Source organism: Pan paniscus, chromosome 13 (assembly GCF_029289425.2).
Source record: "Pan paniscus chromosome 13, NHGRI_mPanPan1-v2.0_pri, whole genome shotgun sequence".
NCBI lineage: Eukaryota > Metazoa > Chordata > Mammalia > Primates > Hominidae > Pan > Pan paniscus.
The window spans coordinates 73,163,217-73,189,795 of record NC_073262.2 but is presented as its reverse complement, the minus strand read 5'-3'; the positions used below and the strand labels follow the sequence as shown (position 1 = coordinate 73,189,795).

The window sequence follows — 26,579 nt, the reverse complement described above, 5'->3', positions numbered from 1 at the left end:
AAATGAAAACTTTCTCATTGTCTCCACCCCCAAGTCTCCTCAAGTTCAAGAAACACTGATGTTCTCCTGGATCCTGCTACTTCTCTTTTTCTCCTGCTTCCTAACCTCCTTGCCCCAAGGTAAAGTTCCAGTTCAGTATTTCCTTGAAACAGACTGAGTGAGAGATACTAAAGGAGTCTGAGGTACCCAGAGCCTCTCTGCCTACACACTGGGCAGTGGCGCTGGGGCTGGCAGATAAACTGTAACTGTAAATTCTACCACAAAATCTTCACCTGCCATCAAATGCAGGTGCTGGCATTAAAGACCATACTTCAAAAATCATAGCCTGTCAAGCAGAAGTCCAGGGACCTTCAAAATTCAAAAGGGTGAGACTGCAATATTTTAAAAATGTTTGAAAACCATGATTTAGTCCAACTGTCTCATGTTACCATGACTGGAGCTTAGGGATATTAACTGGTGGAGGACTGAGAACCAGAAACCCACGTTTCCACTTCTTGTCCACAGTACCCCTTCCTTCCATGAATGTTCTCAATCAGTCTGAGATCTATATACCAGGTTCTGGATCATAGAAAGATCTTCCCAAGACACTAAACTTTCCTCAGTCTTAAGGTAAATCTGATACAAACATGTCAGAGTCTGCCTCAAGAGGACAGGTTAAGGCGAAGCCATTGGTAAGGAGAGCTGCAACTAGACCAGTGTTCCAGGGAACATGGAAGGAGGTGGAGAGGCAGCTGTGAGGAACGGAGCTTATCCCTGTCTATTCTATTCCCTTCTATGAAATCACCTTTCAGAGTCCTCTGCAAGGTTGGCCTTAAATTTAATTGGCTGTCACCTATAGAAAAAAGAAGGAGTGGTGGACAGAAGGTTCTTATATAAGAGGTGATCAGTTCCAGCTTTGGAACCTTCTCTGGAATGCCCCTGAATTTAGAACACTCATTCTAAACCTCGAAAGACTCTACCTTTATGGTCACCAGGCTCGCTGCAGTCTTGAACCTCGGCACTTCCCCTCGTACCTGCTGCGACGGGGGAATGTGGCCCACCGCTTTGGTTTGAAGTGTCCCCTGTGGAATGAAACAAAAAGACTTTCTCAAGGTTATGCTCCCACACCTAGATGAATTACCAAACTGGGTGATACAAGTTGGCCAGGAAAATCCACACTTTTCTTACGGTTCAAGGCACCAAGGTGACTAATCTCACTTATGGACTTGGTGCTTATTTTTAAGATTTAATACAGTGTAGTTGAGAAAGGGCACAATAGTAGGAAACAGCAGAATTAATAATTGTTCTGGCCGGATTCTCTACTAGCTGGATGACATTGGGTAATTAGGGGAAACTGTGTCACTGATCACATTAGTCAAGTAGGGAAACTCAGTGACAAACACAGGTCATGAGTGCACCAGGCTAGGATTCTTGGTTTGGTCACTGGATAGCTTTCCTGCTGTCTTTCAGTTGCCACTACCAGGGAAGTAAACAGAAGGGTGAGCTCTCTCCCAGGAAGCTGCTCCTTTTTCTCCTCCACATCTCTGCCTCTTGGAAGTGCCCCTCCCTTCCTGTGATCTCGCAGCCCTGATCATAGATTTTTATTATGCTGTCAGGGAGAAGATGGACTACATACTATATTCACTTGAGGAATATCACATTGCAGCTTCTCATTGTCCAGTCAGCTTACTTCCTTTTGGATTCCACAACATAATGGCTCTACCAGGGATTTTCCCAGCTGTCACATCTCTTCTTCCATTCTCCATGACCTCAAGGTCACGAGCGGCTGAAGATGTTCCAACATCTTTTGCCTCAGATATCTGGAGAAGGCAGGTTCTTTCCATTGGATCTCCTTACTTTAGACAGAAACTACACTGGCAGCAGGACTGCCCCTCCTCATGGAGGAGATTTTTTCTGGTCCTGCCCCGAGGCAATAACCCTGTCCCCATCTCCTTTTTTCCTGGCCTCTTACCTAGACCTTGTTCTCACTTCCTGCACCTTCCTTCTGGCTTTGGCTATTTCTATTTCTGGCAGCAGTGCTTCCAAATATACCACATTAGAATATTTGGTATCCCTGACCTTTCTCCTTTATTATTTGTTCGGATGTGATTTTTTAAAATCCTGTCTTTCTCCCTCCTTCTGGTTGACTCCTCCATCTCAGGCATCACCTTTCCACACCCAACTTGGTGTCACCCTTGTCTCTCCAATCCTTTCAAGTGGCCAAATAAACATTTCTAGCTGCCTCAAAGTAAATTAAAGAGACACAGGCCCTTCCTCCAAGGAGCTCACATTCGAATACAGAAAGTAAGAATAAAAAGAGATTAAAGATATGAAAGCACCTGAAACTTTTAAGGGGGTGTGTCAGTCTGACTAGTGATGTCCCAAAATTCATGTCCATTCAGAACCTCAGAATGTGACTTTAGTTGGAAACAGGGTTTTTGCAGATGTAGTTAGTTAAAAATGAGGTCATACTGGATGAAGGTGGGTCCTAAAGCCAATGACTGGTGTCCTCATAAACAGGCCATGTGAAGACACAGAGAGACTCAGTGAGAATGCATATGGCAATGGAAACTGAGAGTGGAGTGATGGGCCTACAAACCAAGGAAGGCCAAGGATTGCCAGGAACCAACAGGAGACTGGAGAGAGACTTGGAACAGACTCTCCCTCAGAACCTCCAGTAGAAACCAATGTTGCTGACACCTTGATGGACTTCTAGCCTCTAGAACTGTGACAGAATAAGTTTCTGTTGTTTTCAGCTACACAGTTTGTGGTAATTTGTTATGGCAGCCCTAGGAATCTAATTTTGGGGTTGGGGAGTGGCATGACAGATGTTAAGTATTGAAATTAGAAGAAAGAGAAGGAAAAGATCAAGCTGAACGGTAGGTACTTTCAGCTTGATTTGGCTGGGGGGTGCGGGGAAAAATTGGGTGGGAAGAAAAGCTCCATTATTTTTATTTAACAAACATTATCATACATATGGATTATTACGTTCCATGCATTGTTCTCAGCCCTTTGCAAACATTAACTCATTTAATGTTCATAGTAACCCTAAAAGAGAGCGACTACTTTATTCCCATTTTACAGCTGAGGAAATTGAGACAAGGGGAGGTTAAACGACTTGCCCAAAGTCACACAGCTGTAGACTGGCAGAGCCAGGATTTGAACCCAAGCACAAAATTTTTTCCTAAAGTCTGAACTCCTAAATATTACATGATGCAGGTCATTTATTTAAACATTTAAAAATAATAATCCCTATTCTCCTTTTTTTTCCCCTTTATAAAAGAAAGTAAAAAAATCAGACCTTTGTTACATTCTTTCATGTGCTTGGGCCTCTAATGGTCCCATAGACTAGCTGCTGCAGAAAGAGGCTCTGGCCTGGCCTGGCATTTAGTGACCCACCCAAAGGACAGATCAGGCATTGTTTCAGCAGAGACACTGTCCTGGTAGGTTTCCTGGTTGGTGATCTAGGCTGGGTAAACGTTCCTGCCCTCATAATGGGCCTGGCAAAGGGCACCCACTGTATCTGGCAGAGAAGGCGCATACGGATGAGGCACAAAAGCCCAGGCTTCCCCTCCTAACTGCTGCTGGCAGATTTTACAAGGAGCCAGTGTGGTTTCTGGCTTGGACTGACAGCTGGTCATCAGCCATCTTATCAGAATATAAAGGATAAAGAGGCCAACTTGTGGGAGGTCTGACAGGCAAATGCCACCAAAAGCAGCACCAAGAAAGTTGGATTCTTAAAGAATAGAATCTCATTGACACATTTTTTTTTTTCTACAGCCCTATAAGAAATCCTGGCCTCCATCTCTACCACACAAAACAAGTCTAGTAATTTCAGGCCTCTGAAAGCATTTTCCACTTTGATTATCCAGTACTTAATTCCAGTCATTATCCCAGTTAAACTTTGATTGAGTTCAAAGAAAATCTTCCCTGGTAAGTGTTTTCCCCAACCTGGAAGCCAAGGAGGGAAGTTTTCCATTATCCTAGAAATCAGTTTCTTGCTTGTCCTGAAACAGCATTGTCTGGGGAATTCCCCTTCCTTCTGATCATCTAGGGACTGTCAAACCATTATTTTCTGACTCCCACCAGCTTCAGGATTTCTTTCTTAAAATTTATGTCCTGCCTGCTTCTGGTAGCTTCATAGACTGCTTCTTGTGGCTGTGTTAAGTGGCCCAGTTTTGTATTCCTTTCAAGCCTGGGCCAGAGTGGTCAGTTTGATTCCATGTAAGACTGCTCCGTCTTGATGGGAAAAAATATTTTGTGGGTACCCCAAAAGAATCTAGCAGACTGTTCTGCACAGACAGGATGTTGAGAAAATGTTTAGAAGGAATGACAGCAAATAAGGATTAGGAAGTCTGGATTATAGGAGATTTCCTAGCTTCTATCTGTGAAATGAAGCAAGATTCCTAGCCTACTTCTCAGGGTTACTATAATGATAATTACGGGAAGTAAGGTGTGTGAAAGTGCTTTGAATAGACTATAAATTGCTATGCAAAAGTATAAAATAACTATACCTGTCAGCTAATCAAAAAGAAAACAACTTCCACCTCTAGGATCATTCCTGCTCCTACAGTTCTGGTTTCCTGTGAAGCAAAGTTATTTACTTTACTATACATTTTACTCAAAAGGAAAATGCTCTAAGGCTGGGCGCGGTGGCTCACGCCTGTAATCCTAGCACTTTGGGAGGCCGAGGCAGGCGGATCACGAGGTCAGGAGATCGAGACCATCCTAGCTAACACGGTGAAACCCCGTCTCTACTAAAAATACAAAAAAAAAAAATTAGCTGGGCGTGGTGGCGGGCGCCTGTAGTGCCAGCTACTTGGGAGTCTGAGGCAGGAGAATGGCATGAACCTGGGAGGCGGAGTTTGCAGTGAGCTGAGATCGCACCACTGCACTCCAGCCTAGGCGACAGAGTGAGACTCTGTCTCCAAAAAAAAAAAAAAAAGGAAAATGCTCTAAATGTTTATAGCAGCTTTATTCATAATCACCAAGAACTGGAAACAATCCAATTGTCCTTCAGCTGGTAAATGAATAAAATTGTGGTACATCTATACACTGAAATTCTGCTCAGCAATGAAAATAAATGAACTACTAAAAAACGCAACACGCAGATGAATCTCAGAAGCATTATGCTAAGTGAAAAAAGCCAGACTCAAAAGTTTCACACTGTATGACTCCATTTACAGTGTCAAGACTATAAGGACAAGACTCTGGAAGAGGTAAGACTATAGGACAGAAAACCCATTAGTGGTTATCAGGGGCTGAGGGTGAGGGGGGGTGGATGTCAAGAAGGGCATAAGGGAACTTTTTGGAGTTCTTCTTTGTGCCTTCACATGGCATGTTTATGAGGACACCAGTCATTGGCTTCAGGACCCACCTTCATCCAGTATGACCTCATTTTTAATTAACTACATCTGCAAAAATCCTGTTTCCAACTAAAGTCACATTCTGAGGTTCTGAATGGACATGAATTTTGGGATATCACTAGTCAAACTGACACACCCCCTTAAAAGTTTCAGGTGCTTTCATATCTTTAATCTCTTTTTATTCTTACTTTCTGTATTAGAATGCAAGCTCCTTGGAGGAAGGACCTGTGTCTCCTTGTTCTTTTTCTTGATTATGGAGGGAATCTAGTGTTCTCAAACTGAATTTTACTGTATGTAAATTATACTTAATAGACTTTTAAGAATTTACTAGAATTTTAAAAAATAAGGCCTCCTTTTCTTCAAACTGGATCTATTCCTAGAAAGCAGGATCCAATTTGCTTCTAATCCATCAGAGGAAAGAGTCTGATGGGGAGAGTCTTGCTGCTGATGAGGGACTTTTCACAACCATTTGCATCACTGACCATAGCTGGTTTTGACACTAAGCACTTGGCTCAAAGTCTATGAAATTAGCAGGCTCTAGTTACTTGTACATCTCAACCGTCACAACTTTATTGACGAGAATGGCTACCAGCTGTCACCCTTGCCTCTGCTTCTGTATTTGGTGATTCAGACTTCATGGCCACAGCAAATCAAATCGTGATCCTGCTATGGCTCATCGTGTTGAGGTTTGAACTCCTGGCCAAATGGCTGTCGTTCAGCTGTTAGGCTGCCCATCACCCGTCACTGTGGGTTAAACATGATAGGTACACCAAGATCTTCCAACTCTTCAGACATCTGAAAGGCAACTTGCTTTCCACACCAGAAGGCAACAAATCTGGGTGATATTTAGCTCCTAAATTTTAGAATTTCTGGCTTTACAGAAGCAGGGTGACAATGGAACTTGCTATCTTTCAGAACAAGTTGCAAAAGGGCCTCAAACTAGTGAGGGGGCCAAATGATGTCAGGAGCACACCTAAGTCTTAACAATTTTGAGGTTCCTGAAAATTTTATATACACAAATGAATCAAGGTTTCAGCATGAATGGAGCACAGCTCTTCACAAAAAACAAAAACAAAACCACTTGAAATCTCTTACATGTTATTGTTGTATTGTTTTTTCCCTGTCAAATAAACAAGACGTAAGTTAAGACTTGGAAAATTCTTTTTACGAAGATTTTACTGTAATCGAATTTGAGATTTGACAGGTACTATTTTTCTCCAGAAATGAAAGAAATTGTTTCATCTTTTTGAAGTTACAGCATTTTGTTTTTGTTTTTTTGAGACAGGGTCTCACCGTGTCACCCAGATTGGAGTGCAGTGGTGCGATCTTGGCTCACTGCAACCTCTGCCTCCTGGGTTCATGCAATCCTCCCTGTTCAGCCTCCCAAGTACCTGGGATTACAGTCATGCGCCACCATTGCCAGCTGATTTTTGTGTTTTTAGTAGAGACAGGATTTTGCCATGTTGGCCAGGCTGGTCTCAAACTCCTGACCTCAAGTGATCCACCTGCCTCGGCCTCCCAAAGTGCTGGGATTATATGCTTGAGCCACTGTGCCCGGCCTGAAGTTACAGCATTATTATGTCCTCCATAGAAGAGTATTTCACAGACTTTTTTTCCCCCCCAGTGAAGTTCACATCTAGGAAGGGAGTACAGAGAGGGAAGTAACATTTCATTTAGTGAATACGTACCATGAGCCAGGTACTGTGCAGGATGCTTTGCATATATTACCTGCTATCATTTCCATAGCAGTCCTGAGGATTAGGCCTTAATGTGTCCCATTTCACAGCTGAGGAAACTAAGGCTCAGAAGTTAAGTAATTTTCCCCAAACTACATGGCAAATGGCAGCATAGCCCTCATTTAACATTCATTGTTTGACTCTAAACTCCACATGCCTAGGACAGTATTTCAACTCTTTCCAAAGCTTTGACTGGTACCTTATTTCCAATGTGTCATATTCAAGATGGAAACCAATGGCAGGGCATGGTCTACTGAAAAGAGCACTGAGTGAAGGCTCTGAAGAGGGCTCTGAAACCAGTGTTTAAACTTGCAGAACACATAAGGGAGACACAACTTATTTAACTCTCTGTGCTCCTGGTTCCTCTGTTAAGAGGTAAAACAAAGCCTGCCTTTCTATTTCCGAGAGTCTTTTGAAGAAAAATAGCATGATCATTCTTGCCACAGCCCAGTTAGCTTTCCCCTAAACGTTTCTTTACTATTGTGTAGTTACAGTCTAAACAACTAATAAAAGTTATAAAATGTGATAACATATTTTATGATTCTACATGAAATTGTTTTAAAGACATAGAGTAAAGGCAACTCAAGTGTGTAATCGATCATAATAATGTTGTTTCATTCTGTGTTGAGGTGGCAAAGATACCTTTTCAGGCACCACTTCTTTGCAGCTAGACTCTGGAACGCTAAACAAGGTTCATAATGGAGAAAACTGATTCCAGATTGTAGGCTCTAACCACTGGCGTCCTCTGAAGTTATAATATCGAGTCCTAGGGGTACCTACTGTTGCACAAAAGTTTCATCTTAAGCATACTTGTGCCATGCCGGTATGATATTGGGCACAAGTGGACTTCCAGCCCACAATGACTTTGCAGCTTCCTCTCTGTGCATTAGGTAAACAGTATTCTGCCCTCTGGCTTATTTAATCCTAGCGTGGGCAATAATTTTATTCCATAGCAAAGGAGATTCCTGTGCATTCCAAGCTATGCCATGACAAAAATTCTATCGTTTGTGCCAAAGAGAGATTTGGCAGAGCTCATTTCTTGTCAGAAACCTCGAAACCACAGGCCATCCTGTCTCTGTACTACACCACTTGCTCTAAGCCTTGTCACAGACAAGGTATGTTTTCCTCAAGTAAACCACAATGCTTTCCCCCTAGACATTTCCCCCTACAAGATATGTTAAGCCTGCAGCTGTCAGAAATCAGCCCCAGGCCAGGCACAGTAGCTCACGCCTGTAATCCCAGCACTTTGGGAGGCTGAGGCGTGCGGATCACTTGAGGTCAGGAGTTTGAGACCAGCCTGACCAATGTGGTGAAACCCCATCTCTACTAATAAAAGAGCTGCGTGTGGTGGTGCATGTCTGTAATCCTAGCTACTCGGGAGGCTGAGGCAGGAGAATCCCTTGAACTCAGGAAGGGGAGATTGCAGTGAGCCAAGAACGCGCCATTGCACCCCAGCCTGGGTGACAGAGTGAGACTCCATCTCAAAAAAAAGAAAAAGAAAAAGAAAGCAAGCCCCACTTTCTCAAGTATGGGAGAGCTAGGGAAACCAAGATAGCATGAGAGTGAAGTGAGCAGGACCCCTCACCTAGGACTGAAGGGCATCCTGTCTTGTGTTAAACAAAGGTTTAGAAGATGGGGGGGTAGGCGGATGGGGAGGGCTAGTTTGCAGTTCACAGTGCATCTCAAGCTCAGGTGCACCAGGTAAATTATTTCCCCCAGATGTTTCATTGCTATTCTGTGGATATGTGGATACGGAAAACACCAGGAAAAGAGAAGCAGCTGCCTCCTGCCCTATGGCCAAGAAGAGTTTGGATCTTGTCTTCTCTCACACCTGTGCTTCCTCTGATAAAGACAGTGAGTTTGAAGAATTTAGCTTTTGTGTGAAATGACCAGGGATCTAAGAAATAGAAATGAAAGGAGTGAAGAAAAAGTGAAATAGAGGTAGAACTACAAATAGAGACACAGAAAAGAGTGACAGAGGGCATGCTTGTTTTCCTTCTGTTTGTTCAAAATGGACCTTTTCTCTCAATGGTGCATTTACTTACAGTCCCCCTCTTGTTTGGCTTGGGATCAACAATCTACTTATGTACAGCTTTAGCAGGATGAAAAATATCTACTACAGTCATTTTTACCTTCAAGAAGCATGGGTCATTTCAATGCATACACTTGGCTGTGTTTTATAATAATTTGTACTCTTTGTATTGTTTTAGATTTTACAGAGCTCCTTTCCAAAGAGCGTTGGCAAAATACAGAGTACTTGATTTATTCAAACAGCATCCCTTTGAGGGAAAGCATATTTTAGAGTGCTCTCTATTGGAGTTGGAGAATTTGAAGCCCCAAATTAAATCTCATTGTTTACCGTGGGAGCCCCAGCATAATGTAGGTGCTTAACAAATAGTAGTTAAGTAAGTGAATGAAAGAAATATCCCAGTTTAAATATAGTTGTCCTGCACACGTAGGCAAATAGCGGGAAATTTAGTTCTAGGAAATTACAACCACCTAATCATTGCCAACCCACTGACGATGCTAAAGGAAACAGCCTTTTAAACAGCCTTTTGAAAAGACTAGGAGAAAAACTTGCACTGAAAGAGTTTAAAAGTTCAGGCAGTTTTATACACCAAAAACTTGGTTCTGTTACAAAGCAGGGTCAGGCTGTCTGAATACGATGTTTGCTTTCTCTTCTGGTAGCAGCATTTAAAGCAACTCTGCTCTGCACGCATCACATGATGTGCCCAGTGGTTCCCAGCTGCAGTGGCTTAAAATGCCTGTTCACAGGCTCAAGGAAGGCACCCTGCCAGCCTCGTCAGAGTCCCTGCTGATGCTGGGAAAAGCACTCTCCCCAAAGAGCATCAGAGGAGAAATGGCCGTCACTGTTAGAGCTATTGTTATCTTCTGATAACATCTGTGTTTTTGGCAGGGCCAAGGAGGGGAGTATGTAGGAAGCTGATCCAACAACAGAGAGAAAGAGAAAATAACAATTTCCACAGCACTGAAGCAATTAGATGAAAATGTCCTGTAAACTAGCGTCTCTTCCGACTCCTGTGTGTGTGGGGGTGGAGAAGCAGTGAGGTGCTGGAAGACCACTCCTCCTGGGAGAAGGTTCCAGCCCCTAGGGCTCCACTGTCTCCTATTCAAAGGGCATTTCTCCTTTGAGAGAGGGACGCCCACAACTTTGCTCTCATCTAAAACACATATCCTGAATTAGAGGGGCAGTTTTAAAGCCAGTGCTTTAGAAAAATTAATGAATGAGATATTACATGTAGGTCTTTAATAAAGTTCCCTGCAGTTAGTTTGTTTTGATAATTTTCACTGAGGAATGTAAGCTTTTTTTGGTTGAATAAATGTAGTTAGGTCCAATTTCTACAACATAAGGTAATTTAAAAATATAACAGATTAGTAATGGAATCAAGGTCACTGTTAGTTTTTACTCAGAATACACCATCTATTTGAACACTAATATGTACAATTTTTTTCGGATTTTAACAAAGTATGTATTTTAATTATTTGGCATTTAAAGGAATGTGTTTTCCTGTGGCAAGAACCCATTGTCAGAATTAACCAATACAAAAAACAACGAAACATGCCACTTCTTGCCAAGGTGATATGCAGAGTTGCTTCCCACCTCCCTCAGCCCCCCAGAAAAGAAACTGATGGACAATACCTTTGCTCAGGCTCCTTTACTTTCTCTTCCTCTCCCCTCTGCCCCCTACATCTCATAAAGGCCCTTTATTGACTGTGCAGTGTTATACACATAGGAAATGTATCCTTGTGTACCCAGGGTATTTTTTTTCCGTTTGTTTTCTCTTCCAGCATTTGATTACTGGCTGGTGAACTGTTTGGGCCCGCAGAGATCTCTAGACCACCAGCTCATGTATTTGAAAGGCATCTGTTTATTTTGAAAATGCAAATGTGGCCTACCTCAAAGACTGACAGGCAAGAAATGACCCACTGAGTTGGGGGAGAGGTTTCCAATCTGGAGCCCTGTCCCTCCCTCGATCACACCAAGACCACTGGCTGTCAGAACCACTGAAACCTGCTCCTGGAATCTGAATGAAGGGCCCACAATTAAAAACGAGCAATAATTAGCCAGGCAGATTATTTCTCACCCAGTTGAAAGTAATGATGAGGACATTTACCAAGGACTCTGAGCCTTTGAAATGGTGGCTCCTAGACCGAGGGCTGCCTGGAGGAGGGCCCGATAACAAGGACACAGAGTTCCTAATGGTGGCCGCCCAGTCCTTATGAGGAGAAAGCCTGGGAAGGTTAATACCCTGACTTTGATCTCTGTCAAGGCATACCAGCAAGAATTAATTTACATTTCAGATGAAAAAGGTTGACAGCATGAAAAGGCATCTTGTTTCTGGTATGTGAATGTGCCGTAATAGATCGGGAATTCTGAAAGGAAGTTCTGAGGAAGCTAAAGGGATAAGCCGCACGGCTGCTTTTATTGGGAAGGAGATGAAAGGAAAACAAATTTCAATATGCGCTGCTCTGTAGCAACATGTAGGCCAAATGCTTCCTAAATTTCAAGGGCCGCTCTTTTAAAAATATATAACATATCTTAGCAACACCACTTAAGAAAATACTATGGGCCAGAACTAGAAATACAAATGCATTCCACAGAATCTAAATTTCAAATGAAATGATTTGTTGAAAAAATAATAAATTAGAGAATAACCTTAGAAAACAACCGGAAATGGTTGTGCTGTGACAACATCCCTAAGCCACTTCCTGCAGGCTCCTAAAGCAGGGAGCCGCTGTATCTGGGTCTGGTTCTACTCGGAAATGTCCTAGTGGGACGAAGAGAGGCTTGTAACGAGATTATGTTTGGGGAAGATCACAGCCCCAAACAGAAACATCGGAATGAGTTGCTTTGCTTCTTAGATAAATGCAATTATGCCTTCAAATCTAAAGATAAGGAAAATATTCCCAAGTGAAAGTAAACTGCCCATAAAATTGCAAAGATTGCTACCCTATTCACGCATCTTTACCACCAACACAAAACCAGCGCACCAATTCCTGTCCACGGTGTTGGCTAAAGGGCAGATGCTGTCTGCCTTTGCTCTGGCTGCCACACTACTTCTAAGAGGGCAGAGGTGGTGTTGGTGCCACCTTCATGCCCATCTAAGCCCCTGCAGACTCAGTTAACGGAAGTTCCCAACATCACTTGATAGGCAAGAACACTTTGGCTGCAAGGCTAAGAAAGGGGAGGTGCTTGCAAGGCTAAAAAAAAGGAAGGCACCCTTAAAGAAATGTGTTTTCTAAAGTCCTGCTGGGTGCTTGCAAGGCTAAAAAAAAGGAAGGCACCTTAATGTGTTTTCTAAAGTCCTGCTGGGTGCTTGCAAGGCAAAAAAAAAAAAAAAGGGAGACACCCTTAAAGAAACATGCTTTTTAAAGTTTCGCTGAGCAACATTATCCTTCCATGGTAGCTACCCCATAGGTGCTCCATTGAAAAGATACAATTATTACTATCCTGATAGCATGATGATGAAGCAGACCCATTTCTGTTTTACAGCAGTATTCACTTGGCATTAACAGAGTGCAAAACAGGGAGCACTCAAAAGATGACTTTCACTTAGGGCAAATTGGATTTATGATTCCTGTATACTGAACTCAGTGGATCAACAATAAATAAGCTCAAGCAAGTTTAAATTTTAAAACACATGTTGGGCTTTGTACCAAACTGCAAGATCAGAAATCAGTTTGGTACCCTCTTTTAATGAGAGATTGTGTGTGTGTGTGTGTGTGTGTGTGTGTGTGTGTTGGGAGGCAGGCAAGTAGGGAACAAATGATGCACTTTGAGTTCTCTCTTAAGCTGTAACAAGAATTGCATCCCTCTTCCTGGGGCTTTGAAGTTGTAGAGCTTAGAATTCCTAGGGGATGGTGTTAAAAGTTAACATTTGCATTTTAATAGCACCCTTTCCTCCCAACTATTTTAGTTCTGAATGAAGACATCAGGCTTCTACAGTGGTCTAAGAGTTCTGAGAAGTTTATTTGGAGCCAGGTTCTGAGGAGGGACTTCTTTGAAGAGGTTGCAGCTGTTTTATTTAAGAGTTTACTTCAAGCTCAGCTGTATGTGAAATCCTATCTCTCTCTCTGCTGCTGAGTCTACCAGCCTGGCTATTTCTCTCATTCTGTCTCTAATTTCTTGTGGCTCCTGGAGCTCAGGGGCCTGTTTCTTCCAGAGCCTCGAGTAGGAATATGCAGTTTCAAATGAGGGAAGGAGCCCAGCCTGGCACCCACAGTGGACACTGCCATTTGCAGAAGAGCAGAGTGACTGAAGAGCCAGAGAGGGGACGGATGAGTCAGAAACCAGAGCTTACACCTCTCAGGCTGCCAATAGCAAGCCGAGCCATAAAAGCCACCATGTGCTCATGCCATGGGGCCCAGAGGACCATGATAGCCACATATAAGCCTCGATTTGGGAAACAGTTTGCTGGGAAACTCCCTGAGTGATTCCTCCTCTGTGATGCTAAGAAACAGGTCTTGCATATAATTAGAGAATTCCAAAATGGGAAGGCACCTTCTGGACCTTTTTAACCAGCGCTCTCATTTAACAGACGAGGGACATGTGACTCCGAGAGGGAAAGGGTTTTGTTCAGGTGGCAGTATGCGATGCTGACTCTATCCAAACGGCCTGTGTTCAAATGCTGGCTCTGCAACTGATGAACTGTGTGATGGTGGACAAGTCCCTTCACTTCTCAGTGCCTCAGTTTCCTCCTCTATAATATCAGGTGTACAAGAGAACCCAGTCAGAGCATCCTTAGCCAAGTGTGGCAAACAGCAAATGCTCATGCTCACCGTTAGCATCATAGTTATCACACAAGGAGGGTCAGAACACTAGGACTCCTGTCTCCCAGAACTCTTGACTCATTCCAGTGCTCCTGAATTATTAACCTTTCAGCTTTTCTACATTCACAGGAAGTTAGTCACAGAATATTTTCAAGTGGACACTGTGAAAATGATGTTTTAATTACCTGCTTGATTATGAGCAGCAGACTCATTCCTTCTGTTGCTTATTTCCTTAAATTTCCTCCGAGCATCATATCCTCTCCAGGCTAAAAATATAAAACCATGTGCTAGGAATGACATTAATTTAAGAACGTGCCAGAGAATTGATATAAGCTGTTTTCCCCTCCAGTCTATTGCCCGTCTCATCCTCCCTCCTGCTTTCTCACTGAACAAAATAAGCAGAGGTACGTGATCTATGGCGAGAAGAGAGGCCTCTCTGTTCTCACAGCTTGGCTTTGAAGATGCTTCTGAGGGGTTGCTTTTGTTCAGGCAGTGATTTCCAGAACACTCTGGGTTCCACTGATGAATCACGTGGGACCCCTACTCCAGGTGAGATGGTTTCCTGTCATTCTAATCCCTGGAGAAAGCCCTGTCTTCAAGACTCGGGGATATGATACAGGTGGAAGGGTTTGGCAGGGATGGTAGAAAGGAACTGGAATAGCCTGACCCTTTCAAAATCTGTTATTTGGGAGAAAAATATAAACAGGAAAGTTGAAGAAGAGAAAGAGCGGAGTTAAGGGAAATAATAAGTAGCACAACACTGTCATTTGCTGTGAGTGAATTCTGTGCCGAGAGGTATGCTGAGGGAGAGGAAAGATGTGCAGTGGGAAGGGAAAAGGCAGGGAAGAAAGGTGAAGAAAAAGAAAAGAGGAAGGGACTCTCTGGGGCAAAGGTGGTAAGCCCTTTAGATACAAAACTGGGGCATTAAGCCACCCACGAGGAGCATAATGTCTCTCTTTGTTCCTCCCGTCTCAGCATTACAACTCTCGAAGTTGCTGGGTGAGCTCATGAAGTCCAAAATAGACTGAGCCACATGAGGATTCTGGGTTATGAGAGCATAAGGGAAATCATCCACTTTGTTCAAGATCTGGTGCTTTCATAATCATTTGTCTATTGCACAGGAACTTAAATGTTGTGTGTAACACTAATAACACATATACGTAAACAAAGAGGCACTGACTAGGCAGGGCACATGAAAGAGATTAGCAACCTCTTCCCTTGGTTTATAAGTTCCATCTGGACTAGAAAAGCCTTCTGGAAATGGCGTTAGTAACTCTGGTACTGAACACCTGACCACAGACCTGAAGTGTATATTATCTCAGTCATTCTGGGAGATGCGGCACATATCTGTGTGACTGGGGCTTTACATCACTGGTCCATTTATACCGCCACTATCTATCCTGTCACTTGTTTGCTTACCTGCAAGTCAGGGACCATGGCAGTTGTTGGGGCTCAGATAATAATTCTCCAAAATATGCTGCTTTGACTTCAAACTTAGAGCACCTGGGTAGCAGCAAATGCAGGGAAGGGCTTTCTCTGAACTCTCCCTATCTATTAAAGGCAAACTCCTCCAGAAGACATTCAACTGTGTGAATCCCTTCCCCAGATATCTCCTCAACCAGGAGAAACTGATGCATACCCCAGGAAGGAAGACTGGAGTAAATATCACCCAGAGGTCAGATGAACTTTGTCCCAGGCTATTGCCTGTTCTTCAGGCCCATTCATTTCCCTCGTAAACCTTTGAATCTTCCCTTAAAACTATCTACATCCTCCACTTCCCTCTCCCCTGTGAAGAGGGTATTTAAGCTTCAACCATCTGGCCTTTGAGTTTCACACTTTTTATGACTTGCATGTTAATAAATTTGTATGTCTTTTCTCCTGTTAATCTGTCTTTCTCAGTATGTTTTATAGACTCAAATTATCAAATCTTCAGGACACGGAGAGAAAGTTTCTTTCACCCCTACACAGTCTTGCTCATGGCTGTGATTTCAGCACCTGGCACAGAACCTGTGTAGTAGGCACTTGATACACATTTGATACACATTTGCTAAAGCAAGGAAGGAAAGAAGGAAGGAAGGAAGGAAAGAAGGAAGGAAGGAAGGGAGGGAGGGAGGGAGGGAGGAAGGAAGGGAGGGAGGGAAACCACTTAGAAGAGAAACAGTTGAGTATTCCCCAGTACTTAATGACATGCCAATACCCAGGGCAGTATTTACGAGAACAGGACCATTTACCTGACTGGATGGCAATGGCTCCCTTCTCTCTCTTCTCTCTGACCCTTTTGTATCTCCTGGCTCCAAGCCACCCCTTGGTATATGCCTGCAGCACAACCACTCTGCCTATGACTTCTCGAAGCAGCAAATTTAATTGCTCAACATGGTAATATTTGAGAAAAACCTGAAACGAGACAGTAGTTTTAGCATTACATATGGGTTCCTCAACAGAAATTCACTCTACTACAGCATATTCTAAATGGAAATATTAAAACAATGATATAAATAAAGTTTATAGCGATGTGACTTATGCTCACATTACTGACTTCATAGAGGTAAATACAATTCTCCTTCTAAGATTGAGCCAATCCTCGATAATTGATGTAAATAGATGATGAGGTCAACAGGGTTTGAGCGATTCCAAATGCTCTCCAGGCCTGTCTCATGTCAGTCAGGAGTTCATTTTCTCAGTTTGAGCTCTATCTACTCTCTTTCCCCATAGCCTCTGATAAAGGTGCTAACCAAGAGGACTGACCCAGCCAACAGTGGAAGTTCAGAGGGCGAGGTACCTAGATGATCCACAGTGATCTAATTTCTGCTGAGGAGGAGCAGTGTTGCCATCGACACTCAGGCAGAGGCTGGTTTTATAAGGCAATCAGGATGGACCATAAAAACCTGGGATCCTATGGGGACGTGACGTTCTCCCAAATGAAAAGCTACAGATGCTGAGACTAATAATCAGGCTATGCAGCAAATAACAGGAGTCCAGTGAAAAAATGGACAAAACTCTACTAGAAACTCATCACTGCCATTAATATGATTTGTGTATTTACATGTGGCACTGGAATAAGCAGCATTGAGAAAAGAAACATTTTTAAATGAGCTCAAAGATCTCATTCTAAAAATGCTAAATGGCTCTCAAATTACATACAGAACAGGAGGCAAACCCTCCTCCTCTACTCCCTAACATCCCCAACCTCTTGACTTAAGACCAGCAAAGACCATTGTTAGGTTAGAGTCTTGTTTGCTAAGCTACACAACTTATAGAGCCATTCATGCCAGTGACATCACTGACAAGAGACAAAGAAATCATACGGGACAATTTGAACAATAAAGAACGAACTACCTTTGTTTTTCCCAGCACCCAGTGATCTAATCTGGACTTTTCCAAGATAGCCACACAGCTCTCTTTGCTAGCAAGAGGTGTTTGATGTGCTGTGAATGCCAAGTAATAATACCTGCAAAATAAAAGAATTAAGTGAAGCCTTTTCAGTCACCATTTGACTCAGCATAGTAGAATTACTCGGGACCATTGACACACCTTGTTTTTTAATAGTAAATATTTGTCGAGCACCAATAATAGCATAGTAGGTAGTAAAAGATACAAAATTTATACTTATGAACTTGGCTCTTCCCTACTTTCATATGTTCTGCAATGTGTATTTACTTCCCTTTTAATGTTGCTTTGTAATTCATATTCAGTGCATACTTGGTGTCTAGTGCATTCAAAATCAAAATAATCTTTTTTAGAAAGCTGAAATTTAGACAACTCTCCTAGTGAAAGTAATACTCCTAAATATTAGTATTACTATTATAAAAAATAAATTCCATTGTATATATTTTGACTCTGCTTTGCAAAGTCCCGTCTAAAGCAATTTGTAGATAGCAGAAGTGATCACAGCCTAACACTACTGATTCTGCTGAGCTATTCATCTTACTCAGCGTATAGAGGAGGTGTATTTTCTTGATATAATCACGAAAACCACATTTGTTTTCTTAAATTACTTCATTTTAGTGAACTTCTAAACTTTCAGATTAAAGAGTTTCAAAGAAGAACATTGTAGTGAAGGAAAAGCATCTTTTTTTTTTTTTTTTTTTTCTGAGGCAGAATTTCACTCTTGTTGCCCAGGCTAGAGTCCAGTGGCGCCATCTCGGCTCACTGCAACCTCTGCCTCCTGGGTTCAAGCGATTCTCCTGCCTCAGCCTCCCGAGTAGCTGGGATTACAGGCGTGAGCCACCTTGCCCAGCCAGGAAAAATATCTTTTCCTCACCCATCCAAGTTCACAGCTGAGGCCCCTAGAACAAGAGACAGATAAACAAGAGAAATGCGTACCAATTCATTTAACGTAAGTTTTAAGTGACACAGGAGCCTTCATGATGAAATGAAAACCTGAAGAAACAATTAGACTTGTGTATTTCTTTTTTTTTGAGATGGAGTCTCGCTCTGTTGCCCAGGCTGGAGTGCAGTGGCGCGATCTCAGCTCACTGCAAGCTCTGCCTCCCAGGTTTGCGCCATTCTCTTGCCTCTCAGCATCCCGAGTAGCTGGGACTACAGGCGCCCGCCACTGTGCCCGGCTAATTTTTTGTATTTTTAGTACAGACAGGGTTTCACCATGTTAGCCAGGATGGTCTCGATCTCCTGACCTCGTGATCCACCCGCCTTGACCTCCCAAAGTGCTGGGATTACAGGCGTGAGCCACCGCCCCTGGCCTAGACTTGTGTATTTCTATGCCAACTTTGATGAAGAAGTGGATAATTGTGGAGAAACAGAATCGAAAAAAGAGTTTATTACCCTAATGGTAATTAACTTAGGAAATTTAGCAAGACCTGTTTGTTCAGATTCTTCTCTGTGTCCCTGTGTCTTCAGAGATACAAATGTTCCTTTTCTCTGGGTATAGGAAGAGTACCTTTCACGTGTGGGTCTTATGACCTGCTTCAGGGCAGAAGGGCAGGAGAAGGTGAGAGTGACCTTCCTACCTCTGCTATTTTCTCAAATGCTACAGTGCCATATTTTGGGGTAGTGTGTCCTGAACTCCATCGTTACCAAAAGGGTTTTTTCCTCCCCTTTCCTTTCTTCTCCTTTATTCTCCCTGTTTTTAAAAAATATAACTTGTTGAGGCACCAGGCATAGTGGCTCATTCCTATAATCCCAGTACTTTGAGAGGCCAAAGTGGGAGGATCACTTAAGCCCAGGAGTTCGAGACCAGCCTGGGCAACATGGCCAAATCCCGTCTCTGCAAAAAATTTAAAAAATTAGCCAGGCATAGTGACATGTGCCTGTAGTCCCAGCTACTTGGGAGGCTCGAGCCCAGAGTTTGGGGCTTCAGTGAGCCATGATCACACCACTGCACTCTAGCCTGGGTGACACAAGGAGATCTTGTCTCAAAATTAAAAAATATACATATATATAAAAATATGTATTATATATATTATATTATACATATATATTATATATAACTTTTTGAATATATTATCCTTATAGAAAATCTCACCTTAGTTTTTCTTTAGAAAACTTGCAAGGCATTTTTTTCTCTGCTCTTTGCTGCCATCTATAATTAAGTTCAACCCCTTGAAAACTTTGAAATAAATGTAATTTCTTTGTCAAAGGATTTTCCTGCCATTCCTCAAACGAGACTAATCTGATATTTTGAAATTACTTTTAAATATAGAGCTGTTTTTACTTTTTAAAATGTGAAAGATATCCCTCCCCCCTGCCAAATATATCCATATCTTCCTGTTTATGGAAGAATAAGTGTACCTAATTAGTACTTGACTCATTCAACTTTATCTTCCTGCTACAGAATTATTTTGCAAGTTAGGATATAATGCTGAATTTGCTGGAAACATTTGCATTCAGAAACCCTGGGGCTGTTTCCAAGGCTCTGAATCTCTGTTTCCACCTTTGGGGAGGAGGGGCAGTGCTCTCTGAACCTGAACAGTAGCCAAGACCAGATGATGCTAGATCATTTGGCAGAACCCAGGAACCTGCTCATAGCAGATATCTTCCAGAGCTAAGTGGGAGGAGGGAAAGCCAGGAGTCAAGCTTAGACCTTTCTCTGGACAGTTCATGGCATCAGCACAGATTCTTCAGCCCCAGGTTCTCCAGGACTGTAGTTTTGGTTATGATTTCTCTGACTTGGCTTTGGCCACAGCAAAAAGATTGTGTCATGGAGCACATAGGGATGGTGGGAATGGCTGGCAAATCTATTGCTGTGAGAAATCAGGATTTCCTATACTTTTAGGACCAGCCATTTACAACATGGGTTCCATTGGCTTTAAGTAGTCCAGGCTTGCTTATGGTGAATGCTCAGTGTTACTGGTGATGAAGTATTTAAAGAATCTGATGAATGACCAGCAACTTGAAAGATATAAGAGGAGTGTAAGATATGTTCCAGTTCACCAATCAAAGATTTATACTTATTTTTCGGACATCTGTGGGTGTTTTTTTTAGCAACTGTTAGTTTCTAAATAGGCAGAATGTATTCTGAACATTAATTTTAGAACTTAACTTTGATTTTCAGTCCATCAACCAAAACATCTTAATTCATTATGATAATAATATTCATATCTAGCTTAGTTCAGAAAGACATGAGTAACAGTACTATATGTAAACAGGTAGTTTTCAAAATATAGTGAAGAAACATGTAAGTGACATATCTACAGTAATCAAGTAAGAAAAGCATAATATGTTTCCTTCACGGAATAATTTTGGATTCTAGCAGGCACCATGGTGATAAATCACTTTGAGCTCCTGTGTATACTTCAATGTAAAGGCTAAGCTGAAAGGAACCAAGCCAAGAGGTCCATCAGGAAGGGAGAGTTTTCTGGAAAGATCCATTTTACCCCTTTCCTGAAGCAGCATGATGAGTTAAGCAAAAGATATGCAACAGCAAAATAATAAATGTAAAAGTCTGTCTTGAGAATCTGCACACTTTAGGGCATTGCAAAAACCAGACTTCCCTGAGCTGCCTAAGTAGAATTGATTTTATATATTGGAGTCTGAGCACTGAGTTCAGAGTCAGAAGATCTCTGTCTCTAACTGTGGGTGAGTCACTCACCTCTCTGTACCTAACTTTCCACAGGTGGGAATAGGAACCAGATAAGTGGTTCTTAACTATTATCTTGGGTAGGGAGAAGGACATGGGGCTCAAGGCTCTGTGAAAGTCTGGTAAAAGCTATACAAATTCTATCTTGGAAAATGCTCTTAACACAACACATTGCATACAATGTCAAGAAATCCACGTAACTTCTTTTTCTTTTTTCTTTTTCTTCTTCTTTTTTTTGAGACACAGTTTAACTCTGTTGCCCAGGCTGGAGTACAGCGGTGTGATCTGGGGTCTCTGCAACCTCTGCTCCCAGGTTCAAGTAATTCTCGTGCCTCAGCCTCCTGAGTAGCTGGGATTACAGGCATGTACCACCACACCTGGCTAACCTTTGTATTTTTAGTGGAGACGGGGTTTCACCATATTGGCCAGGCAGATCTTGAATTCCTGACCTCAAGTGATCTGCCCGCCTCAGCCTCCCAAAGTGCTGAGATTACAGGCATGAGCCAACGCATCTGGCTCCACATAACTTCTGATGGCCCTCAAGGACCAAAGAACACTTCCTGCTGCAGAACTTTATGAAGACATAAATTTCCCAAGGCTTCATTTTATTAAAACATATAAGCTATCACAATAGTATATATCCAGTTGAAAAATATCTCTATTCAAAAAATGTCATTTCATTTTCTGTCTAAAATGTTTTGTTGCATGGAATGCAGGCTGTTCAAGGAAGAGTTTTTAAATGTAACACGCAAAGCAGTTTGTTAGCAAAAGCAATAGGCAACTAGAGATACATCCTCCTGCATTTAAATTATGGAATCATAAACTGGAAGGATCTGTAAGATTCCAGGATATGTTTGTTTTATATTGCTGTATAACAAATTACTTCAAAATTTAATGCCTTAAAAACAGATATTTATCATCACACAGTTTCTGAGGGTCAGGAATTCAGGAGCAGCTTATTTCTGGCCCAGGGTCTCTCATGAGATTACAGTCAAGATGTCAGCCATGGCTGCAGTCATCTTAAAGCCTGACTGGGACTGGAGGATCCATTTCCAAGATGACTCACTCACATGGCTGTTGGTGGCAAGATTCCGTTCCTCACTGGCTGTTGGCAGGAGGCCTCAGCTCCTTGCCACATGGGCCTGTCCAGGGGACTGCCTGAGTCCCTTCATTATATAGAAGATGGCTTCCCTCAGAACAAAGCGTCTTGGGGTTGGGGTTGGGGTTGGGGGCAGAGAGGGAGAGAAAGAGAAGAATTTGCAATGTGTTTTATGACCTAGGCTTAGAAGTGACATACGCTCATTTCTTCTATATTCTTCGATTCCTTAGAAGTGAGTCACTAAGTCCAGATCACATTCAATGGGAGAGGAATGAAGGGAGGAATATCAAATAATTTGTAGACGTATATTAAAGCCACCACAAAAGATCTCTCAAGCTCATCAAGTCTTCTATCTAGTAATGATAACAAAAACCACTCTTAATGATAAAAGATGACTTATCCAAGATGACAGATTAAATGACAGAGGCTAAAATTATTATCCAAGGTCACCGATGTCCAGGTCATTAATATTTTTAAACAACTGACAAGACTCCAGCTAATGAAGTTTAATTTTTGATGCAAGCGGAAAAAAAAAACAAGAAAGAGTAAAGTTAAATGCTACTTCTTGCCAGAAAGGAAAAGACTGATAAACTTGCCTACACAAAAATAAAATTTCCCTACCTGAAAAAAAATTGGAGATTTGGGAAGAATTGATCTCTTTTCGTTCTTTAGCTTTTGTTTGTTTAGATATAATAGGTTTTCCATGTTACACTTTATTATGCTCTTTATAGAGAGGTCCCAACAAAATGCTATTGTTTGGAATGTAGGCACATCCCTCATCAAATCAATGATGGTTAATTTCTTGGCCGATTTAACTGATTTAACTTGAGGAGTATTACCTTTGAGGGCAGAAGGGAGTTTTCACTTCCCTTCATTGTCCTTTCTTATGTTCTTTAGTGCAAATGAAGAAAAATCTTTGGTAAGACAGAGTAGAGAAATAGAGACTTTGTTAAAGCACCACAGTTGTCCTATGAGGCCTGGCCCATGTCAGCAAAAACAAGGTTTGTGGTCTTCGCTCTGGCTCCACTCAGAAGACTGTGAAGGACATAAGTCTGAGAAACTGTAACGACCAAACATTGCTTTTCCAGGATACAGCCAGAAACGAAGTCTATCAGGTCTCCAAGAACTTCCAGGCTTTCCCCCAGAGGAAGCAGGACCTTAAAGAGAAGACAGGTAGGAGAGACTGAGGGCACCATGGAGAAGGAGTAAAGAGGGAATGTGGCCCTGGACTTTACTCAACATGAGCTCTGTATTTCTGAAAGACAACTTAATTATGGAGGAAAAGAAGTGTTTAGAAATTTTGGAATCTTTGTGTGTTCCTGATCAGCTGTCAGATTATTTCTTAGGTTACTTTCATTCATGTAAAGAACTAGTATCTGACCTCTTTCAACACAACATGGGCAAAACTGAACTGAACTGAACTGATCAGGCTTCAGACTCTACTACCACATGTCGAGAGCTACCACCTAGGCAGCTAGAATTTATAGGACAGAAAACTAGAAGAGCGCTAAAGATAAAGAGAACCCTGGAGATCTGTGGAGGATATCCTCAAGCATTCAGCAGAGTACTAACTGGCATATTCATACGAGGAAACTATCCAAGGCTGGAAAGAACCATCTGAGAGGATTAGAGGGAACAGTGCCCAGTGCTTACAAAGGGCTGGCAATACCAGCTGCTTATGCCAGCCCGACCAGTTGACCTCATAATTCATAGGACAATAGAGTACTTAGAAGGATCTCACTTCATAGTGAGGAAATATTAGTCATTAACACAGCTCTGGTTCTACCTAACAAATCACAAATCTTTTTTTTTTTTTTTTTTTTTTTTGAGACGGAGTCTCATCTCTGTCACCCAGGCTGAAGTACAATGGTGAGATCCAGCTCACTGCAGCCTCTGCCTCCCAGGTTCAAGTGATTCTCCTGCCTCAGCTTCCTGAGTAGCTGGGATTGCAGGCATGCGCCACCACACCTGGTTAATTTTTGTATTTTTAGTAGAGACAGGGTTTTGCCACGTTGACCAGGCTGGTCTTGAACTGCTGACTTCAAGTGATCTGCCACCCCGGCCTTCCAAAGTGCTGACATGTGTACATGACACATTTACCATGATATACCATACTCTGTTTCACAAAACATGACTTCATAAATTAAAAAATATATGGCCAGGCACAGTGGCTCATGCCTGTAATCCCAGCACTTTGGGAGGCCAAGGTGGGCAGATCACGAGGTCAGGAGATTGACACCGTCCTGGTAATGGGGTGAAACCCCGTCTCTACTAAAAATACAAAAAATTAGCCGGGCATGGTGGCGGGCACCTATAGTCCCAGCTACTCGGGAGGCTGAGGCAGGAGAATGGCGTGAACCTGGAAGGCGGAGCTTGCAGTGAGCAGAGATCACGCCACTGCACTCCAGCCTGTCGACAGAGTGAGACTCCGTCTTAAAATAAAAAAAAAATTAATTAATTAATTAAAAAATACTCAAGTCACACAAGTATGTTCTCTGGCCACAGTGGAATTAAATTAGAAATCATCAACAGAAAGATATCTGGAAAATTTCCAAATATTTATGAAGAGACTTCTAAATTTACCAGAGGCCAGAGAAAAAAATCAAAAAGAAAATTGGAAAGTACTTTAAATTAAATAAAAATGAAAATACAATGTATCAAGATTTGATTGCTAAAGCAGTATTTAGAAATGTAGTGTTAAAAACTTATCAGGAAAGAATGGTCTCAAATACATGACCTCACCTCCACCATAAGAAATAGACAAAGAAGAGCAAATTAAACCCAGAGTAAGCAGAATAAAGGAAATAATAAAGATCAAAGTAGAAGTCAATGAAATAGAAAATAGGAAAGCAACTGATGAAACCAAAAGCTGGTTTTCTGAGAAAGTTAATAAAATTGGTAAGCCTCTATCCATACAGATCAGAAAAAAAGAAAGGAAAAGAAGAAACAAATTACCAATATCAGGTATGAGATTGGTGATATCCTATAGTTTCTACAAATATTTAAAGAATAATCAGGGAAATATTGTGAATGACTTCATGCCATACCAATAAGCTAAAGAGAAAAGCATATGATCCTAATAAATGAAAAAAAGCATTTGACAAAATCCAACATCTAATTCTTCTTAAAAATTAAAAAAATTAATTCAACAACCTCAAACTAGGAGACAACTTTCTGAATCTTGACTTTTAAAAAATATCTATGAAAAACTTAAAGCTAACACCATATTTAATGGTGAAAAGCTGAATGCTATCCTCCTAAGATTAGGAACAAATCAAGATGTCCACTCTCATCACTCCTATTCAACATTGTACCAGACGTCCTATCCAGCACAATAAGACAAAAAAAAAAAAAAAGTTTGAAGGGCATAAGTAGAATTGTCTTAATTTGAAGATGACACAATTATTTGAATAGAAAATCCAATGTAATCTACGAAAAAGCTACCATAACTAGTAAGTGAATTTAGCAAGGCTTTAGGATAAAGATCAATATACAAAAATCACTGTACTTCTATATATTAGCAACAAACAATTAGAAACTGAAAATGAGGCAGGGTGCGGTGGCTCACGCCTGTAATCCCAGCACTTTGGGAGGCCGAGGAGGGTGGATCACGAGGTCAGGAAATCGAGACCATCCTGGCTAACATGGTGAAACCCCATCTCTACTAAAAGTACAAAAAATTAGCCGGGCGTGGTAGCAGATGCTTGTAGTCCCAGCTACTCGGGAGGCTGAGGCAGGAGAATGGCGTGAACCCGGGAGGCGGAGCTTGCAGTGAGCCGAGATCACGCCACTGCACTCCAGCCTGGGCAACAGTGCAAGACTACGTCTCAAAAAAAAAAAAAAAAAGAAAAGAAACTGAAAATGAAAAAATATAATTTGTAATAGCATTTTAATGTAAAATAAATAGGGATAAATCTGACAATGTATAAAACCTGTACATTGAAAACTACAAAACATTGGCTAAAAAAAGTTAAAGAAGACCTAAATAAATGGAGAGAGATATCATGTTTATAGGTCAGAAGAAATAATATTGTTATTATTTAAGTAAAGCAGATTACCCTCTATAATGTGGATGGACCTCATAAAATTAGTTGAAGGCCTTAAAAGATTGAAGTCCCGTGACGAGGAAGAAAGTGATTCTGTCTCTAGACTGTACTGAGTCTACACACCACACACACTTACCCACACTTACCCAGACACACACACACACACACACACACACACACACACACACACACCCCTACTGGTTTTGTTTCTCTGGAGAACCCTGATTGCTCTCACGTAGGTAAACTGTGGAGACAGAGCCAACCTTGGTGATAAACTTACAATATTGCTAAAGGTAGAGATAAGTTCTGTGCAAAACCATAAATGGTAGAAGGTTGTTTTTAGTGACTTCCTTCCCTATCATTTCTCTTCTCTTTGTTCACTGACTACCCAAGTTCCCCACAGATTTGGGGGCTTCTGCACCGCACACTGGGGATCTAGGACACCCCAATCCCATTGTTCTTCCTCACACTCACAAACAGATCTTCCCTGCCCTGCGTCAAAACTCTATGCCTGGGCATTCCCAC

General features: G+C 41.9%; 1 protein-coding gene across 1 annotated transcript in view; it reads right to left on the bottom strand.

Moving 5' to 3' along the window:
* The window catches only part of MYO3B (myosin IIIB), a 482,619-nt gene that overhangs the window by 139,224 nt on the left and 316,816 nt on the right, over window positions 1-26,579 (bottom strand). The window contains exons 26-29 of the mRNA XM_063595441.1: window positions 17,210-17,321; window positions 16,105-16,267; window positions 14,059-14,139; window positions 960-1,061 (exon numbers count right to left, since the gene is read on the bottom strand). Of these exons, the coding sequence (XP_063451511.1) occupies window positions 960-1,061; window positions 14,059-14,139; window positions 16,105-16,267; window positions 17,210-17,321 (458 nt within the window). The remainder of the gene's footprint in view (window positions 1-959; window positions 1,062-14,058; window positions 14,140-16,104; window positions 16,268-17,209; window positions 17,322-26,579) is intronic.